The sequence below is a fragment of the Pleurodeles waltl genome, chromosome 10 (assembly GCF_031143425.1).
Source record: "Pleurodeles waltl isolate 20211129_DDA chromosome 10, aPleWal1.hap1.20221129, whole genome shotgun sequence".
NCBI lineage: Eukaryota > Metazoa > Chordata > Amphibia > Caudata > Salamandridae > Pleurodeles > Pleurodeles waltl.
In genome coordinates this window covers 11255132-11276801 of record NC_090449.1, presented here as the reverse complement: position 1 = coordinate 11276801, position 21670 = coordinate 11255132, and the positions used below count along the sequence as shown (strand labels likewise).

At 49.4% G+C, this 21670-nt stretch overlaps 1 protein-coding gene across 2 annotated transcripts in view; it reads left to right on the top strand.

Moving 5' to 3' along the window:
- ALAS2 (5'-aminolevulinate synthase 2) overlaps positions 1-21670 on the top strand; it is an 83178-nt gene that overhangs the window by 48839 nt on the left and 12669 nt on the right. For both annotated transcript variants that reach the window (XM_069209372.1, XM_069209373.1), the window contains exons 3-9: positions 1221-1415; positions 4628-4762; positions 8875-9097; positions 10610-10794; positions 11137-11316; positions 14658-14822; positions 21095-21363. In XM_069209372.1, coding sequence (XP_069065473.1) covers positions 1221-1415; positions 4628-4762; positions 8875-9097; positions 10610-10794; positions 11137-11316; positions 14658-14822; positions 21095-21363 — 1352 coding nt within the window. The remainder of the gene's footprint in view (positions 1-1220; positions 1416-4627; positions 4763-8874; positions 9098-10609; positions 10795-11136; positions 11317-14657; positions 14823-21094; positions 21364-21670) is intronic.

The window sequence follows — 21670 nt, the reverse complement described above, 5'->3', positions numbered from 1 at the left end:
CTGGCAAAGAAGATAGTTTGCCAGGGCGAGTTGGCAGTGTAAAACTGCATACTAGCATCAATGGCAGGTCTCAGGTGTGTTTTAAAAGGCTATTTAACTGAGTGGCACAACAAGTGCTGCAGTCCCACTAGGAGCATTTAATTTACAGCCACTTTACTAGGGACTTAAAAGTAAATTAAATGTGCCAATTAGGTGTTGGCCAATTTTACCATGTTTCAGAAATTGAGCACAAGCACTGTACAACTGGTTAGCAGTGGTAATGTACAGAGTCCTAAGGCCAACAAAAACGAATTTCAGAAAAACAGGCGAGGTGAAGGATTAATGTTTGGCTTGACCCTGCAAAGAGGGCCAAGTCCAACACGTCAGTATGCCCTCAAACAAATAAGAAGCCTGCTTGAACACTGCATTTACTGCAAACAGTGCATGCACTGTTTGGTTTAGTGGTGCTACAACACACCAGACACAAACAGAAATCCTGACTGCTAAACTTCACTACCCCTAAAAGTCATGGGAGTTCAGTGAGCTCACGGTAGTGTGTGGATCCCATGCCTCCAAGTGTACTGGGCAGACATACTTCAAGGATTCCCCCACTGCCTTCAGACCCAAAGTCCCAGGAGAAGTAACTGGGGGACAGATGGGTAGGCCCTGAAACCTGGAGCTGATGGGACTGCCCTCTGAGCAGGAAGTTCAAGCCTTTTCTGATCCAGTGCTTACTAAAGATGGCAGAAAACTAGCACTTTAGAGAAGCACAATATGAGCCACCTCCAGGAGATTGGGCTCAAGATCACACAGGCACACACAGCTTCTCTGACTGCGAGTGGTGCCTGTTGCATGCACATAACGTTTATTTTAGATCAAAACAGGACCTCACATTTAAGAAATGGGAGGGTGTAACATATTATTTGCAGTGATGTTAGTGAGCTGCTGCTGTGCTACAATATTAAAAACACACATCACTATCTCTCAATATGTGATATAAACACATTTAGAATTTGGGTGAGTGCACCAGTAGTGACCTGGCCACAGAGGGCAAGGAGGAGCTGAAACTGGATCATAAATTCAAAGCTGTTCTGAATAGAGCCCCCCAAAATACATTTGGCCCAAGGCCCCCAAAATCATTCCGATGTCCCTGGTCCACCCAGAGAGGTCCTGCAGGGTACAAGGACTCCAGGGATGGATCTGTGGTTTAACTTGTTGCATCTTTGTGTCTCCCTCTTCAGTGTCCTCACCCCTGAAATCTGCCCCCCAGCCTCTGTCCAACACGCGCACCCTGGCCCAGGCTGCAGCCGCTGCTGCTGTGGCCCCTGAGGCCGGCAAGTGCCCCTTCGTGGCGACTGAACTGAGCCAGGAGAGGAGCAGTGTGGTCCAGCGAGCAGGCCCCGAGGTGCAGGAGGACGTCAAGCCCTACAGGGCGGGTAAGGATGCTCATGTCTGGCACGATTTCTGCACGAGGCATTCGTACACCCTGCACGTGCTGTTCATACACCTGGCATGGGCCGCTCATACACCCTGCACGCTGTTCATACACCCAGCATGTGACGGTCATACACTGCACATGCCGTTCATACACCCTGAATGCGCTGTTCATACACCCAGCATGTGGTGGTCATACACTGTACATGCCATTCATACACACTGCACTTACCGATCATACACCCTGCATGTGTTGTTCATACACCTGGCATGTGACGGTCATACACTGCACATGCCGTTCATGCACCCTGCACACACCATTCATACACCCTGCACATGCCGTTCATACACCTTGCACACGCTGTTCATACACCCGGCAAGTGCTGTTCATACGCCCGGCATGTGATGGTCATACACTGCACATGCCGTTCACACACCCTGCACACTTACTGCACCATGCCATTCATACACCCTGCACACGCCCTTCATGCATCCCACACACTTACTGCACATGCCATCCATACACCCAGCATACTTCCTATAACTTTACTTCTCCCCATTTCTTCTGCTTTCTCATTCTGCAGCACACATGGAAAGGGGAACACATCTCCATGGCTTGTTCTTGTGCAGGAAGGTGCCCCTTCCTGCCAAAAACCAATCCTGCATGCAACGTAGGCACTCGTGCACCACGGCGCAAGGCTGCCTGCATTGGCTCAAAGCTGCTGAAACTGCGCCAGCGCACTGGGAGGGGACAGGAATGCACCATATTGCATAAATACTGCATTGCTGCTGTTTCACTGTGGCGTAGGGCAGCGCAGCACGGTGACTTGCAGCGTTGCCCTATGCGAAAGCCCTGTCAATGAGAGCCTAGAACTTTAGGGTACTGAAGAGCAGTATATGAGGGTAGGGTAAGCTGGGCAGCATGTCCATCTCTGAGGGTTCACTGGAGCTTCCCACGTGGTGGGGGCATCTCTAGCAGATCATACGTCCCACCCCGTGCCATGGCGCCTAGCTGGCACACAGAGTCCACTGTGGCCCAGGAAGGCAGAGGAGCCCTTAGGCACCTCAGGGCAGGTAGAGGGACAGGTGCAACGGCGGAGTCTGAGGGAAGAGCTGGTCATGCCACGGGCAGCAGCTGGCACGGCGGGGCACAGCCTCTGGTGAGACCCCCTCAAGGGCTTGAGGTTTCATCACTGGGCGTGAGACCGGAGGACCCCCAGGAGAGGGGCTGGGCCACGCCCCAGAAACACCCCTGACATGACAACATGTCTTTGCTGTCCCAAGTGTCACTGTCATGTGCTGTACTCACAGGAGAGTGTATATTCACTGTACCATGTGTCACTTTCACATGTTTACTGACATGAATGCCCACAAGAGTCACAGTCACGTTACACTCACATGACAGTGCCAATTCACTGTAACATGCGTCAGATGTACATGCCTCACTCACATTACAATGCACCTAAACTGTACCACGTGTCACACTCACATGACTGCTCACAACTGTCACAGTGACATGTTACACTCACATAACTGTGCATATTCACTCTATCATGTGTCATGGTCGCATGCCCCACTCAAGTTACAGCGCTCCTTCACTCTCCCATGTGTCACATGCACATGCTCCACTCACATGACATTGCACCTTCACTGTACCATGTCTCATGCACAAGCTCCACTCGCATGATGATACATCTTCACTGTAACGTGTCACGCGTACATGGTTCATTCACATGACAATGCCTCTTCACTGTAACATGTCACATGTACATGCTTCACTCGCATCACTGCACCATTCACTGTATTATCTTACACACACACATGCTCAACTCGCATGGCAGCGTTCCTTCACTCTGCCATGTGTCACATGTACATGCTTCAATTGCATGACAATGCCTCTTCACTGTAACATGTCACATGTACATGCTTCACTTGCATGACTGCACCATTCACTGTATAGTGTCACACACACATGCGCCACTCGCATGGCAATGCCTCTTCACTGTAACATGACATGTACATGCTCTACTCATGTTATAGTGCACCTTCACTGTACCATGCGTCAGTCACATGCTCCAATCACGTGACATTGACCCTTAAGTGCTCCAAGCTCACAGTCATATGCTTCACTCACGGGACAATGCACCTTCGCGGTGTCCTGTGTAACATTAACAAGCTGCACTCACGTGACAGTGCATGCTCACCGTCCCATGTGTCGCATGAGTATGCACCAACCACACAATGTTGGATTGAAGCCACAATTGTGATCAGTCTTGGTGCACAGGGCACTGTGGGGGGAGCGCTGTCTCCTCGGAGTCCCTGTCTGTGTGGTATTTCCTCTCACCGTGTAGGTGTTTCAACCCTGTTTCTAGATGTGGGGTCTGTTTCAGGCTACAATTCACCCTCGTCACCAGCAGCATCGCAGCTCAGCTCTTCTGACAGTGCAAACTCTGCATTTTGTTTCACAGGGATGTGATCTGAGGAGCGCTCCAGAAATGATTCTCCCAAAAGATATATAGTAATTATGGTGCCACCAGCACCGGTGCTTAATTTGTGCCGGTGTTGGCCGACGATAAGCGCAGGTACACATTTTGGGGACTGGGACTTAATTTTCATCATAAGACACTGACCCAGCACAAGAGAGAAAAAAGGCAGAGAAGGGAGACAGGCGGAGGTTGAGAAAGATAGAAAGATACAAAACAGTGACAAAGGTAGAAAGCAGGTATGAAAAAGAACCAGGAATACTGAGATAAAGCTGCAGAGAGCAAACTACAGCAACCTTGAAGTAAGCGTACTGCATTTACCAGGATGCAATGGGGTGAACTGTGCTGGGATGAGAGGCAGTGTGTTCCCTCCCACCATGTGTATAAAAAGCTGCAGAGAGTGTCTGGTGGCGTTGAACAAAGGCATGAGGTGGAATCCAGACTAGGCAGCCTGGGTGTTCAACCCCTCTGGTATGTGGCAGCACCAGCGGCAAGCTTTAAGAACTTTGGACCCCATCATTTAGTTTTTTTTTAACATATTAAGCACTGGGCCCTCAACCAAAGGAAGTCACACCCCTGCAGGGTTCAGCCATACTTTATATCTGTAGGTCAGAAAAAGTGAAACGCTTCAGGGGCCCAGACATCCCTGGGGCCCAGACTCCTACAAATATTTCACGGGTATCTGCCATTGCACATGCTTTCACCAATTTCTCTTCCTATTTCCCCCACAGACGCCCTGAGTTCTCTAATTCTGGAGGTTCAGTCGAGCCTGAAGAACAAGTTTCTAAGACCAGCTCCGTCCAAGGTGAACCTGGGCACCGGCGTCCCCCTGACTCCCACCCACCTGCTGAAAGAGAACCTGAGAGGTAAGCTACCATGTGCCACCCTGGGCACTGTGTTCCCCTGGTCCACATCCACCACCTGATGGACAGCCTGAGAGGTAAGCGACTATGTGTGACCCTGGGCACTGAGGTCCCCTGGTCCACATCCACCATCTGATGGACAGCGTGAGAGGTAAGGGACCATGTGTGACCCTGGGCACTGGGGTCCCCCGGTCCACATCCACAATCCGATGGACACCCTGAGAGGTAAGCGACCATGTGTGACCCTGGGCACTGAGGTCCCCTGGTCCACATCCACCATCTGATGGACAGCGTGAGAGGTAAGGGACCATGTGTGACCCTGGGCACTGGGGTCCCCCGGTCCACATCCACCATCCGATGGACACCCTGAGAGGTAAGTGACCCTGGGCACTGAGGTACCCTGAGAGGTAAGGGACCATGTGTGACCCTGGGCACTGAGGTTCCCTGGTCCACATCCACCATCTGATGGACAGCCTGAGAGGTAAGGGACCATGTGTGACCCTGGGCACTGGGGTCCCCCGGTCCACATCCACCATCCGATGGACACCCTGAGAGGTAAGCGACCATGTGTGACCCTGGGCACTGAGGTACCCTGAGAGGTAAGGGACCATGTGTGACCCTGGGCACTGAGGTCCCCTGGCCCACATCCACCATCTGATGGACAGCCTGAGAGGTAAGGGACCATGTGTGACCCTAGGCACTGGGGTCCCCCGGTCCACATCCACCATCCGATGGACACCCTGAGAGGTAAGCGACCATGTGTGACCCTGGGCACTGAGGTCCCCTGGTCCATGTCCACCATTTGATGGACACCCTGAGAGGTAAGTGACCATGTGTGACCCTGGGCACTGAGGTCCCCTAAGAGGTAAGCGACCATGTGTGACCCTGGGCACTGGGGTCCCCTGGTCCACATCCATCATTTGATGAACAGCTTCAGAGGTAAGCAACCACGTGGGACCCTGGGCAATGCGGTCCCCTGGTCCACATCCACCATCCGATGGACACCCTGAGAGGTAAGGGACCATGTGTGACCCTGGGCTCCCCTAGTCTACACTGACCTGCTGATAGAGCACCGGAGAGGTAAGTGACTGTGTGACCCTGGGCACTGGGGTTCCAGGGATCACCACCCACCTGCAGGTTAATATCGCGAGGGGGGTCACCGTGTGAACCTGCAACAAGAAGCTGCGAACAAGGTAATTATTAAACATAATATTTGTGAGATCAATTCAAAATCTAGTAAACATAACATCTATTCATAAGGGCATACACTGAGCACAAACAAATACAATAAATAAGAAAGAAAAAAGAAAACTGGAGGTACAAAATGGGGACTGTTTACTAACCCAGCAAATGAAGAAAAGACAGAACGAATGACAAACATGAAAAAACTAGGGGGTTGTAAATGTTCTAGCACACAACACTAGTGTGACCTGGTATAGTTCAAGGAACAGTCAGTGGTAGGGATCATGTCAGTGTGGATCCACTCTCGCAATCGAGTGTCCTGTGATAGGTCAGTTGGTGACAAGATCCCTCATATGAGGGCAAACAGTCTTGTTACTGAAGAGGCAAGGACCGGAGAGGTGTTGACGTTTCGGCCTTGTTATCGTTAATATGTGAGGCCTTCCTCAGGACAGTGCTCAGAGTTATTGAAACCCTGTTGTTTTTGTGAATGCTGAGTGGAAAACTGCAGTGATCTGACAGCACTGTTTCTCTAAAAGGGTAATAAACACTGCATTTTTTAGGGATGGATTAATCCTTCTGATATGCTGTTCCGAAGTGCTGGTTGTGAATACATCAGTACCAAGTACTTTAACACCACCCCCTACATATTTCATGTGATTAATTTTGTCATTTTTTTTGTTTTTTTTAATTGTGTTAGTAAAGAGTCCCTTTTTGTATGTTCGGTTGTCCAAAAAACATTCTTTTTTATTGTATTTATTTGTTTGTATCCTGTATATGCCCTTATGCAAAGATGTTATACTCAGAAGAATTTGAACTGATCTCACAAATGGTATATCGAATGATTCCCTTGTTCGCACCTTATTACGGTTGTGTACATTTGGCAGAGCTCACAAGGGGTTATTGGGTCGCCCTTATTGGTTCTTGCTGCAGGAACCTGGACACTGGGGTCCCCTTGGTCTCCACCCACCTCCTGCTGGAGAACCTGAAGTGGCGAGTGGCCCTGTGTGACCCTGGGCACCAACTCCAGGTCCCCGCCGCCACGCACCTGAGACAGGAGAACTTGAAACCACCACACTGTGTGATCCTGGGCACAGATGAGTTTCAAGATGAACCCCAAGCAATCACTGTAGTACATGGTGTGCAGTATCCAAACATAAGTAAACAAGGCATTCTCTCACCCGAGGCCTGCACCGGAGCCCAGGTAAAGGTGTAAATGAGCCCAGGATCTTTTACGGTGCGATCTATAAACAAAACAGTTCTTTTGGGTAAATTCTTGTGTTGGGGGCGCTGTGTCTTGCTCCCCGATAATTAAGCTAGAGGTATAAGGTATAGAAGAGACACAGAGTAAGGTCTCGGGAGTGTGTGTGAAACTCCTTGACATGTAAAAGATTTTGGATCCATACGTGCTGACTTATGAGCACTCCCTCACGAAGACTCTGGGATAATAGTGTGTTGCTCCCGTCACATGATTCACACTACTCTTTCTCTATTGATCGTACATTATCTTGAAGAGTTTTACTTGATTAGGATAAGCCATCTATTCATGTTAACACCTTACTTATATTTTGCCCTGAGGAAGTCAAAGAGATTAATTTCTTGGAGACGAAACACGTGTTGGCTGTTGGATTTTGTTGTGATGACCACATATGGAATCTTTCTGATGTGATAAACATGTATGAAAACCTCGTACAAGAATAAAGACACTGAACTTTAACTCTGTTTGGATTATATATTGATTTTTCAAAGACCAAGAACCTAACTGTACAGACTCTTATCTTATTTCATACGAGTGCCCTGGCCTTTTGAATCATTGAGTAAAGGGTGTTGCCTCTAGGAGCCTCTGTGAGCTGAGGTTGTGGGTGGGGATCATTGCTCTGGACTGAGGCCGAAGGCAGTGCCAGCCTCTCACAGCGCCTGTCAGTGGGTCATAAGGTGCCCAGGATACGTGCCCATTCAGTCCTTGGCCTCTCACACACATCAATGGTCACGTGCACTGACTGTAATCATGATCCTGCATGAGAGAGGGTGAGGCAGGGCCACTGCTGTGGGAATACTGACAAAGCGCAAGTAAAAGTAAGTGCAGTTCTTGAAAGTGCTGTTCTTGAAAGTGCGTGGGTTTGTGTGTAGGGACCCCCGAAGTGAAGGAGAGGCGAGGAACTGCATTCCAAAGAGTAAAAAGAGGCTGCTGAAGAGGAAAGAGACAAATGTGAGGCAGGAGGTGGAGGGTTCCAGAAAGATGCGGGGAGAAAAGGGGTTTAAGTGTCCAACAGAGTGAGAGAGGAAAGAGCTAGAATTGAAGAAAGGTGGTGACCGAGACATTCCGAACACCCCCCCCACAGACCTTATTATGCATCATTCAGTCTCATATTTGTTTAATATTTTCAACTGTAATTATTCTTAACAAAATCATATTTGTTACTCATTTATCTGCTAGTGCTAACAAGCATGTGCAAAGCTAATGGCTGTGGCTCGTTTCAGGTGCACGTCCCTTAAGCTGTGATATGTCTGGATGCAATAACAGAAAGCTCACAGAGGCTCCTGGTTGGGAGGTACGCTACTGAAAGCACAGGATTTTAGGTTACTGGTTTTGGATTAAGCCACGCCCTTTATTATGCAGGACACACCTCTTGGAAATGATTCCTAGTTAGACTTCTTTGGACCGCCCCCAGTTTTGTCATCAAGAGGGTGTCATTCAGCCAGAAGGCACTTCAGGGATTCTGACTGCCTGATGGAGACACCTCCCACAATCCTAGCTCTCCCCAGGCACTATCATTCTACTGGTAGGTGCCCCATCAATTCTAACCCATACAGGGGTCCATCCATGTGCTGAAGAGACACACCCAGAGCCTAATGCCTGGCATCAAGGCGCTGTAGTGTATGATCACCTGGCCTGAGTTGGAGGTCGCAGCTCATTTCTGATTTTTGCCTCGCAGGTGTTGGGGCCTTCGGCTATGATGAGTTCTTCACCCGCAGGATCGACGTCAAGAAGCGAGACCATACCTACCGGCTCTTCAAGACGGTGAACCGCCGGGCAGATGCCTACCCTTACGCCGAGGACTACTCAGACCTACACAGTGAGAAAAAGGAGGTCTCCGTCTGGTGCAGCAACGACTACCTGGGCATGAGCCGGCACCCAAGCGTGCTGCGGGCCATCTCGTGAGTACCCAGGGCTGAGGGGCCTTCAGCATGTAGGGGTGATGATTGTAGAAGCCTAAAATCAACAAGTACGCAGCAGGTGTTCAAAGTAAAATACTTATCAAGCTTGCTGCAGAGTGAGGCCAGACTCACTCAGAGACTAACCGGCACACTGCAATTTTACAGGGCTTTTTATTAGGGGTGGGCAGAACTTGCAGAATTACATAAGAACCATGCGAGCTCTGCACAGTCCCGCCAATGGGCAGAAATATGCATGTCGTGCTGCTCGAGCAGATCATTAGCACCAGTAGTGTGAGCAGCACTGAAAAATCAATGTGAACGGCGCCATGTGGGGCACAAGATCGCGCGGCCATTCTAGATCAGTCTGCAGCATCTGAAGTGGAAAATCTACTTGAATCGCAGCAACTCCACATAAGAAGCAGTCTTCGCAACCACCCATGTTGTAAAATGGCAACTGGAGATGCCAAATTTTGCTCCCACTTGCATTTCTGGAGCCTCGCAAGAAAGAATTTTGCCACGCAGAGATTGGCAGAATCTGGCCTGAACTCTGCATTACCAGAGTAACGCAGGGGTGCAAAATTCCACCAGTTCTGCAGGTGGAATGAAACACTCCGTCACCCCTAGTTTTTAAACCTTCTAGGACATCTTTCTATATTAACACAGCCACTGGGGCCTTTCCTCGCCATAAGGTCATGGTGGTTACCAAGCACTTCATCCAATCAAAATTGGAGACACTCATCAAACTATATTTGGGCATGATATTACAAAATGTGCACCTGTAGCAAAGCAGTAGGATGACTGGTAGGCATATAACTCTTGATTTCCAATATTTTTCAAAACCTTGTAGGTCCAATAAGCAGGTTAACCAAGCTGTGGACATTTTGCAAACTCTTTATTAGGTGTCACAGAATAGGCCTCAAAGAAGATGGAGTCCACACTGAGGACATGTCCTGGCACAGGCCCCTAGACTCTTCAAGGTGGCAGCCTTGGATGAAAGGTATAAGCCCCCCAGTAAGTCTTCGGGCTGTCATTCCCACAAGGACACTGGTCTCTCACAGCATCTCCCAGCCTGCGGACAGTCCTGTCCACCTCTACAGACCCTCAAATCCAGGGCACCGAAGAAGGGGCCTTCAATACTGGGGCTCAGATGAGATTAAGCCGAGAGAGATGGCTTCCGCCTGCTGGTCTCAGATGAGGGGAGCTGTCTAATCCTTGAAGAAAGGGGGACGGGCTCCGCCCCTCCTTCAACCAACAACCACTGTACTCTAGTTTGAGCCTTCTGCGGTATGTCTGGTTAATAGGCTCAGGGATGCCCATGGTGACCAAGGGGAGAACAGCCCTTCGCCCCCTCTGACTCAGGGTGTAGCTGTGCCCTCTGGCACTGTTATGTGTCTTCTGGGAGGAGCTGTAAAGTGCCTGTTGTTGCTTCAGAGCTGGGATGTCAGGTGTAGGGAATGAACGCTTGCACTTTTCAGCCTCTGCCCACCACTGACTGTCCTGTCTCTTTCTCAGGGAGACCCTGGAGCAGCACGGAGCCGGAGCCGGCGGAACGCGCAACATCTCTGGCACCAGCCGGTTCCACGTGGACCTGGAGTGCGAGCTGGCCGACCTGCACCAGAAGGATGCCGCCCTGCTGTTCTCCTCCTGCTTTGTGGCAAACGATTCCACACTCTTCACCCTGGCCAAGATGCTCCCAGGTGCGCCCTTCCAACGGGTGGGTGCAGTGGGTGGAACTGGCAGGGCCCTTCAGCTGACCACGAGTGGGACCCCGTAGAGGCCAAGCTAAGCACACCGGGATCTCCACCGCTGGCATACTCAGTCACTGCACCACCCAGATCCTCCTGTGGGAGTCAGTGGCTGGCTCGTGAACCGTTCTTCAGGGGTGCGGCTTCCTGTGGTAGACCTGGGTGGCTGCTGTGGCACGTACCGTGTGGTGGCTGAATGTTGGGATCTCTGTTGAGCTTCCTTTTTTCCCCCCTCAGTGGGTGGGTAAATGTTGGCTTTTAGATCGACTGACACCCACCTGACTTCTTTCTCAGGCTGCGAGATCTACTCGGACGCTGGGAACCATGCCTCCATGATCCAGGGGATCCGGAACAGCGGGGTGCCCAAGTACGTGTTCCGCCACAATGACCCGGTGCACCTGGAGGAGCTGCTGCGGAGCTCGGACCCCCAGAAACCCAAGATCGTCGCCTTTGAGACGGTGCACTCTATGGACGGTAAGCCCAAGCCACGTGTGATCTTGTGCAAGCTGCATGTCACCAAAGGGTAGGAGGGAGGGGCTGCACATGGTTAACAAAGGGCAGGAGGGAGGGGCAGCACACGGACAACAAAGGGTCGGAGGGAGGGGCAGATATGAACAATGGAGGGCACTGGCAGGGGCAGCACAGACAACAAAGGGTCGGAGGGAGGGGCAGATATGAACAATGGAGGGCACTGGCAGGGGCAACAAGCTGACAACAAAGGGTAGGAGGGAGGGGCAGGTATGAACAATGGAGGGCACTGGCAGGGGCAACAAGCTGACAACAAAGGGTCGGAGGGAGGGGCAGATATGAACAATGGAGGGCACTGGCAGGGGCAACAAGCTGACAACAAAGGGTAGGAGGGAGGGGCAGGTGTGAACAAAGGAGGGCACTGGCAGGGGCAACAAGCTGACAACAAAGGGTAGGAGGGAGGGGCAGGTGTGAACAAAGGAGGGCACTCGCAGGGGCAACAAGCTGACAACAAAGGGTAGGAGGGAGGGGCAGGTGTGAACAATGGAGGGCACTGGCAGGGGCAACAAGCTGACAACAAAGGGTAGGAGGGAGGGGCAGGTGTGAACAATGGAGGGCACTGGCAGGGGCAACAAGCTGACAACAAAGGGTAGGAGGGAGGGGCAGGTGTGAACAAAGGAGGGCACTGGCAGGGGCAGCACAGACAACAAAGGGTCGGAGGGAGGGGCAGATATGAACAATGGAGGGCACTGGCAGGGGTTACAAGCTGACAACAAAGGGTAGGAGGGAGGGGCCGGTATGAACAATGGAGGGCACTGGCAGGGGCAACAAGCTGACAACAAAGGGTAGGAGGGAGGGGCAGGTATGAACAAAGGAGGGCACTGGCAGGGGCAACAAGCTGACAACAAAGGGTAGGAGGGAGGGGCAGGTGTGAACAAAGGAGGGCACTGGCAGGGGCAACAAGCTGACAACAAAGGGTAGGAGGGAGGGGCAGGTGTGAACAATGGAGGGCACTGGCAGGGGCAACAAGCTGACAACAAAGGGTAGGAGGGAGGGGCAGGTGTGAACAAAGGAGGGCACTGGCAGGGGCAGCACAGACAACAAAGGGTCGGAGGGAGGGGCAGATATGAACAATGGAGGGCACTGGCAGGGGCAACAAGCTGACAACAAAGGGTCGGAGGGAGGGGCAGATATGAACAATGGAGGGCACTGGCAGGGGCAACAAGCTGACAACAAAGGGTCGGAGGGAGGGGCAGATATGAACAATGGAGGGCACTGGCAGGGGCAGGAAGCTGACAAGAGACGGCGGGAGCAGGGCAAGAGCCTGTGGCCCCCGGCACTGGCTGGAGCGCGCGGTGGAGAGTGGCCGCCTGCAGGGTTTGGGGCACAGCGCTATGCTAAAGGCCACCCGCGGGGGGGGGGGGGGTTGTTAGCCCGCAGCAGGAATGGGCGCAATGCCTAGTGCCAACCCACCATGCACGTGGCAGTGCTGTCTTGGCTCACGCAGTAAAAAAAAAAAAAAAAGAAATTCACTGGAAAAAAAACAACGTTCAAAGAGACGTAATATCATCTTTCCTCACATAAAAAAAGAGAAATTCACTGAAAAAAGGATAAAGTGATATTATAGTTAGGTTTGGTAATAAGATCTTGGCTTAGATTAAAACAGCTCTAGAAATTCATTGGAGACAACAAACGTGAAGTGACCCTATATGTAGGAGGGATAACGTTCTTAAAACTGACCTTTAAGAACCAAAAAAAACCACTGATTTACCAGTTATATTTCATGGAGTAAAGTATAACTTGCGCCTGCACGATGCACTGCTTATGACATCACTCATGACGTGTTCTATGACATCATGGGTAACACGACTGATGACATCTTACATTTCATCACTGATGACATCACTGATGACATCATCCAATGAATGTGACCTTGCTCTAGGCTTCTCATACCGGGAGCTGCCCCTCCACCCCGTTTCCCGCCACGGCTGTCGTGCCAAGGGCCGGAACCTTCCGCAGTCTCCCGGATCTGAAGGAGATCTGTGAGAGCAGCTACATGTAGGGAGATCACGCTCTTTTTAACTGGTATTCAAGTGCATAAGAAAGATAATGTCTCTGTAGACGTTAATGCGATCAGCAATTTATTAAACCTTGAATATCGCTCGAAAGAGTGTTTGATGATTATTCACCGTCACGAGATGTACCTGTTAAATACCTCACCTGACACAGGAGTTTAGTTCAACGGCTTCACATCTCTGCTTGTGCCACTGATGAGGCTTGCAAAACCAGGGCTTATGCACAACCCTCCGTAGTATGTAAAAATACCTTACGTGGATATTCCTGAAACCAGCATAATGGCATCCACCACTAGACCAACACTTAGAGTCATACGGCGACTAGAAGCGCTTGTGAGTCACCAGTGTATTACACGTTCTTCAACAATTAAGCACTGCAGACCTGGAAATAAATATCTGCAGCTTATAAATCTCTAGTTTATATAGGAATTGTCAGTAGCACTAAATTACAACTTTTTGACGAGAATAATCTATCGCAAGAATTAGCTTTCGTTTTTTCTAATATTTTTTGCAACATGATTTTGATTTAAGCCTGAACCCATCTGCAAAGTACGTCTACAAATCACATCAGCTGCGCTCTGTCCCTACCTTGTTTAAAAGAACTGCTGTGGGCACTTAAAAGTTTAGTGGTAGTTAAACCGCGCGCCATATAACTTTCACCACACAGAACCAAACTTGTCTCCAGCACAACATTACTTCTGTTTTGTACAAGCCAACATCTGCCGACAGCCAGCCTGCTCTGTGTGTGTTTGGGGGCCTTTTGCTAACTTATTTGCTTTCTAAAATCATCCAGGGGTTTATTGAGTAAGTTAAGGAGCAACAGGTTGGATGATGCAATCAGTGATGTCATCATGATGTAATTTGTGATGTCATGAATGATGTAATTTATCATGTCATGAGTGATGTAATATGTGATGTCATGAGCAATTTGTTTCGAGGTGCAAGTTATAGTTAGCTCATCGAGCTAGAACTGACAAATGTCAGTGTTTTTTCAATTTAAGTTTTTATGTCATTGCAACATTTAACTATGTCACTTCAAACTTTTTTTTGTGAATTTCAAGGTTTTTTTTATTTTTACGAAACCTAACATCATATTACCATACTTAACAAAAACGTCACTTTAACTGCAGATGGAAAAAAAAATATATATATATATATATATATATATATATATATATACATATATACACATATACACACATATATAGATAGATAGATATCCCAAAGCCATGCCTGCCTGCTGATCCGGTCCCTTTCTCTCCATTGGCACAGGTGCCATTTGTCCGCTCGAAGAGCTCTGCGATGTGGCCCACAAGTACGGAGCCATCACGTTCGTGGACGAGGTGCACGCCGTGGGACTGTATGGCACGCACGGAGCAGGGGTCGGGGAGCGTGATGGAGTCATGCATAAGATGGACATCATTTCTGGAACGCTGGGTAAGAACCAATCGCCTGTCGCGTTTGATCCCAGAGGTGGCTGGGCCAATAGCAACTGGTGCTGGGCAGGCCGGTGCCTTCCGAAGGGCGGTGCGGCTGGACCAGCATCAGTGCCCGGTGGGCACCACCTCAAAAGTCACAGATCCTGCTGCAGCCCTGCCAGGCTCCAAGAGGCAATAGCCTGTTGGCCAAATGCGCCAGTTCTTCATTAGGCCCATTCGCAGTGGCATAAAACCAGCAGAACTGGGAGCACAGTGACGGTTTAGGAAGCTAGCAGCTGAAAGACATATCAAGCAACCAGAGGCAGGTGGTTATCACACACTCATCATATAACATGCGGGATAAGACAACTATAATGTGCTTTACTCGAGACGAAGAGGCTAAGATGGGAAGACAGCTCTTCTAGAGAGGGAAAGATCATGACAGCAGTGCTGTGCTGTTCTAAAGATGGAGCTATGGTTCCAATACTGTGCTAGAAATCAAAGAACTGTGTTAATACTGTGCTCTGCAGAAGACAAGGTTTTTCGGATTTGTATACTGTGCTCTACTAGACACGAAAGATTTCAGACATCCTTACTGTGCAACAGATGAAGGGTTTCAGACGTCGATACTGTGCTCTACTAGAGACGAAAGATTTCAGACGAGTATACTGTGCTCTACTAGAGATGAAGAGTCTCAGGTGTGTATACTGTGCTCTGCTAGAGAGGAATGGTGTCAGACGTCTAGACTGTGCTCTGCTAGAGATAAAGGGTCTCAGACGTTTATACTGTGCTCTGCTAGCGATGAAGGGTTTCAGATGTCTATACTGCGCTCTGCTAGCGATTATAGGTCTCAGATGTCTATACCTCGCTTTGCTAGAGATGGAAGGGTCTCAGATGTCTATACTGTGGTCTGCTAGAGATGAATGGTTTCAGCTATCTATACTGCACTCTGCTAGAGATTATGGGTTTCAGACAACTATACTGTGCTATGCTAGAGATGAAGGGTCCAGGCGTCTATACTGCGCTCTGCTAGAGATGAAGGGTCTCAGACGTCTATAATGTGTCCTGCTAGAGATTAAGAGTTTCAGATGTCTATACTGCGCTCTGCTAGAGACGAAGGGTCCAGATGTCTATACTGTGCTCTGCTAGAAATTAATGGTTTCAGGTGTCTATACTGTGCTCTGCTATAGATTATGGGTCTCAGACATCTATACTGTGCTGTGCTAGAGATGAAGGGTCTCAGACATGTATGCTGTGCTCTGCTAGAGATGAAGGGTCTCAGACGAGAAGGGTTTCAGGTGTCTATACTGGTCTCTGCTAAAGATGAAGGGTCCAGACGTCTAAACTGACTCTGCTAGAGATGAAGGGTCTCAGATGTCTATACTGTGTTTTGCTAGAGATGAAGGGTCCAGATGTCTATACTGCGCCCTGCTATAGATTATGGGTCTCAGATGTCTATACTGTGCTCTGCTAGAGATGAAGGGTCTCAGACTTCTATACTGTGCTCTGCTAGAGATGAAGGGTCTCAGACTTCTATACTGTGCCCTGCTAAAGATGAAGGGTCTCAGACTTCTATACTGTGCTCTGCTAGAGATGAAGGGTCCAGACGTCTAAACCTCACTCTGCTTGAGAGGAAGGGTCTCAGACATCTATAGTGTGCTCTGGTAGAGATGAAGGGTTTCAGACATCTATGCTGCCTCTGCTAGAGATTAAGGGTTTCAGTCATCTATACTGCGATCTGCTAGAGATTATGGGTTTCAGACATCTATGCTGCGCTCTGCTAGAGATATGGGTTTCAGACATCTATACTGCGCTCTGCTAGAGATTATGGGTTTCAGACATCTATACTGTGCTCTGCTAGAGATGAAGGGTCCAGACATCTATACTGACTCTGCTAGAGATGAAGGGTCTCAGATGTCTATACTGTGTTTTGCTAGAGATGAAGGGTCTCAGATGTCTATACTGCGACCTGCTAGGGATGAAGGGTCTCAGACTTCTATACTGTGCTCTGCTAGAGATGAAGAGTCCAGACGTCTATACTACACTCTGCTAGAGATGAAGGGTCTCACTCTTCTATACTGTGCTATGCTAGAGATGAAGGGTCCAGACGTCTATACTGCGCTCTGCTACAGATGAAGGGTCTCAGATGTCTATACTGTGTTTTGCTAGAGATGAAGGGTCCAGATGTCTATACTGTGCTCTGCTATAGATTATGGGTCTCAGATGTCTATACTGCGCTCTGCTTGAGAGGAAGGGTCTCAGACTTCTATACTGTGCTCTGGTAGAGATGAAGGGTCCAAACAACTATACTGCGCTCTGCTAGAGATTATAGGTCTCAGATGTCTATACCTCGCTTTGCTAGAGATGGAAGGGTCTCAGATGTCTATACTGTGGTCTGCTAGAGATGAATGGTTTCAGCTATCTATACTGCACTCTGCTAGAGATTATGGGTTTCAGACAACTATACTGTGCTATGCTAGAGATGAAGGGTCCAGGCGTCTATACTGCGCTCTGCTAGAGATGAAGGGTCTCAGACGTCTATAATGTGTCCTGCTAGAGATTAAGAGTTTCAGATGTCTATACTGCGCTCTGCTAGAGACGAAGGGTCCAGATGTCTATACTGTGCTCTGCTAGAAATTAATGGTTTCAGGTGTCTATACTGTGCTCTGCTATAGATTATGGGTCTCAGACATCTATACTGTGCTGTGCTAGAGATGAAGGGTCTCAGACATGTATGCTGTGCTCTGCTAGAGATGAAGGGTCTCAGACGAGAAGGGTTTCAGGTGTCTATACTGGTCTCTGCTAAAGATGAAGGGTCCAGACGTCTAAACTGACTCTGCTAGAGATGAAGGGTCTCAGATGTCTATACTGTGTTTTGCTAGAGATGAAGGGTCCAGATGTCTATACTGCGCCCTGCTATAGATTATGGGTCTCAGATGTCTATACTGTGCTCTGCTAGAGATGAAGGGTCTCAGACTTCTATACTGTGCTCTGCTAGAGATGAAGGGTCTCAGACTTCTATACTGTGCCCTGCTAAAGATGAAGGGTCTCAGACTTCTATACTGTGCTCTGCTAGAGATGAAGGGTCCAGACGTCTAAACCTCACTCTGCTTGAGAGGAAGGGTCTCAGACATCTATAGTGTGCTCTGGTAGAGATGAAGGGTTTCAGACATCTATGCTGCCTCTGCTAGAGATTAAGGGTTTCAGTCATCTATACTGCGATCTGCTAGAGATTATGGGTTTCAGACATCTATGCTGCGCTCTGCTAGAGATATGGGTTTCAGACATCTATACTGCGCTCTGCTAGAGATTATGGGTTTCAGACATCTATACTGTGCTCTGCTAGAGATGAAGGGTCCAGACATCTATACTGACTCTGCTAGAGATGAAGGGTCTCAGATGTCTATACTGTGTTTTGCTAGAGATGAAGGGTCTCAGATGTCTATACTGCGACCTGCTAGGGATGAAGGGTCTCAGACTTCTATACTGTGCTCTGCTAGAGATGAAGAGTCCAGACGTCTATACTACACTCTGCTAGAGATGAAGGGTCTCACTCTTCTATACTGTGCTCTGCTAGAGATGAAGGGTCCAGACGTCTATACTGCGCTCTGCTACAGATGAAGGGTCTCAGATGTCTATACTGTGTTTTGCTAGAGATGAAGGGTCCAGATGTCTATACTGTGCTCTGCTATAGATTATGGGTCTCAGATGTCTATACTGCGCTCTGCTTGAGAGGAAGGGTCTCAGACTTCTATACTGTGCTCTGGTAGAGATGAAGGGTCCAAACAACTATACTGCGCTCTGCTAGAGATTATGGGTTTCAGACATCTATGCTGCGCTCTGCTAGAGATATGGGTTTCAGACATCTATACTGCGCTCTGCTAGAGATTATGGGTTTCAGACATCTATACTGTGCTCTGCTAGAGATGAAGGGTCCAGACATCTATACTGACTCTGCTAGAGATGAAGGGTCCCAGATGTCTATACTGTGTTTTGCTAGAGATGAAGGGTCTCAGATGTCTATACTGCGACCTGCTAGGGATGAAGGGTCTCAGACTTCTATACTGTGCTCTGCTACAGATGAAGAGTCCAGACGTCTATACTACACTCTGCTAGAGATGAAGGGTCTCACTCTTCTATACTGTGCTCTGCTAGAGATGAAGGGTCCAGACGTCTATACTGCGCTCTGCTACAGATGAAGGGTCTCAGATGTGTATACTGTGTTTTGCTAGAGATGAAGGGTCCAGATGTCTATACTGTGCTCTGCTATAGATTATGGGTCTCAGATGTCTATACTGCGCTCTGCTTGAGAGGAAGGGTCTCAGACGTCTATACTGTGCTCTGGTAGAGATGAAGGGTCCAAACATCTATACTGCGCTCTGCTAGAGATTATGGGTTTCAGACATCTATGCTGCGCTCTGCTAGAGATTATGGGTTTCAGACATCTATACTGCGCTCTGCTAGAGATTATGGGTTTCAGACATCTATGCTGCGCTCTGCTAGAGATATGGGTTTCAGACATCTATACTGCGCTGTGCTAGAGATTGTGGGTTTCAGACATCTATACTGTGCTCTGCTGGAGATGAAGGGTCTCAGATGTCTATACTGTGTTTTGCTAGAGATGAAGGGTTCAGATGTCTATACTGCGCTCTGCTAGAGATGAAGGGTCTCAGATGTCTATACTGCGCTCTGCTAGAGATGAAGGGTCTCACACTTCTATACTGTGCTCTGCTAGAGATGAAGGGTCTCAGATGTCTATACTGTGTTTTGCTAGAGATTATGGGTTTCAGACATCTTTGCTGGATCTGCTAGAGATATGGGTTTCAGACATCTATACTGCGCTCTGCTAGAAATTATGGGTTTCAGACATCTATACTGTGCTCTGCTAGAGATGAAGTGTCCAGACATCTATACTGACTCTGCTAGGGATGAAGGGTCTCAGATGTCTATACTGCGCTCTGCTAGAGATGAAGGGTCTCAGACTTCTATACTGTGCTCTGCTAGAGATGAAAGGTCCAGACGTCTATACCTCACTCTGCTAGAGATTATGGTCTCAGATATCTATACTGCGCTCTGCTAGAGATGAAGGGTATCAAACTTCTATACTGTGCTCTGCTAGAAATGAAGGGTCCAGACGTCTATACCTTGCTCTGCTAGAGATGAAGGGTCTCAGATGTCTATACTGTGTTTTGCTAGAGATGAAGGGTCTAGATGTCTATACTGCGCTCTGCTTGAGAGGAAGGGTCTCAGACGTCTATAGTGTGCTCTGCTAGAGACAAAGGCTCTCAGAAGCACTCTACAAGATGCAAGGCATCTCAGTGACAGTGCGTCAGCTCTGCAGCACTGGCTCCTGGCCCTGTGACTCCCTATCTGATGTCACAGAGGGACAGTGTACCCAGGGAGCCCTTTATCTGTCTGGGAGTCTGTGGGTGAGTGCATCACTGCAGGCAACCACACCCTGCTCACTGTCGAGCCTCAGAAAGGAATGCAAGAGTAAAGTGGAGCAGCCCTCGCCACCTACCGCACCCCCTACAACCACCTCATCATCTCACTCTCACAATGGCCCTCATTACAACCTCGGTGCTGAGGCAGTGGGCGCCAGAATACCACCAGTGCTGGTGGTTTTTCTGGCTCCCTATTTCGACTTTTCTGCTGGGCCAGCGGAAAAGTCACATCCACATTGCTGCTGGCTCGTAATAGAGCAGGCGGCAATGCTGATGTGCAGCGGGTGCAGTAGCACCCTTCGCCCATTTCACTGCCTGAAATTCAGGCAGTGAAATGCGCAATGGGGCTGTGCCTGGGGGCCCCTGCACTGCCCATGCCAAGTGCATGGGCAGTGCAGGGGACCCCAGGGGCACCCCAAGTCCCCCTTACCGCCAGCCTTTCCATGGCAGTGTTTACCACCGTGGCCAGGCTGGCGGTCTGGGACTCCACACAATAATAGCTGCCGGAACACCGCCAGCCTGTTGGCGGTTTTACCCCAAGCTCACCGCCGTTCGCCAGGGTCGTAATGAGGCCCAAATATCTGTAAATATGGAGAGGAGGACTGAGGGCACAGAGTGGCACTCTCCAGCTCTCACTCACTATAACCTGTAGTCACCTCTCGCGCAAGAGGGGTAGAGGGGAGAGTCAGTCAAAAGCCAGGAGGAGTTGGGGGAGGGAAATGAGAGTGTGAAGCGCTGACGAGCGCAGGGAGAGGCGGGCAGAGGGCAGTCCTGAGTTGTGGTTGCCCATTTCCCTTTAGATGGGTGCTGTGTATCATTAAACATCACTGCCTCTTCCACTCCACAGGGAAGGCCTTCGGCTGTGTCGGGGGCTACGTGGCCAGCACCGCAGCCCTCATCGACACGGTGCGCTCCTACGCCGCCGGCTTCATCTTCACCACCTCGCTGCCGCCCATGGTCCTGGCGGGCGCCCTGGAGTCAGTGCGGGTGCTGAAGAGTGAGGAGGGCCTGGCCCTGCGCCGAGCTCACCAACGCAATGTCAAGCACATGCGCCAGCTGCTGATGGACTCCGGCCTGCCCGTCATCAACTGCCCGAGCCACATCATCCCCATCCGGGTGAGTGAGACCGAGTGTGTCTGAGACGTGTGTAGGGAACGTGCAAACAAACCAACATTGCAATGACAGAGGGAGACATAAAGAACTTGCAATAGCTATACCAAGAAAAAGAATAACATAAGAAAACAGAAAAACTGAAGCTGAAGTGAACACAGAAGTGGAGTCAACAAGGGAGATAAACCCCCCTTGACTAATGTGGCTTCAAACAGTTTTAATGCAAACCAAAAATGTTCAAATACTGCACAAAAAGAGTCAGTTCACAGTGTATATTAGGCAACCCTTCACCTGCAAATGGATGAGAATGGAT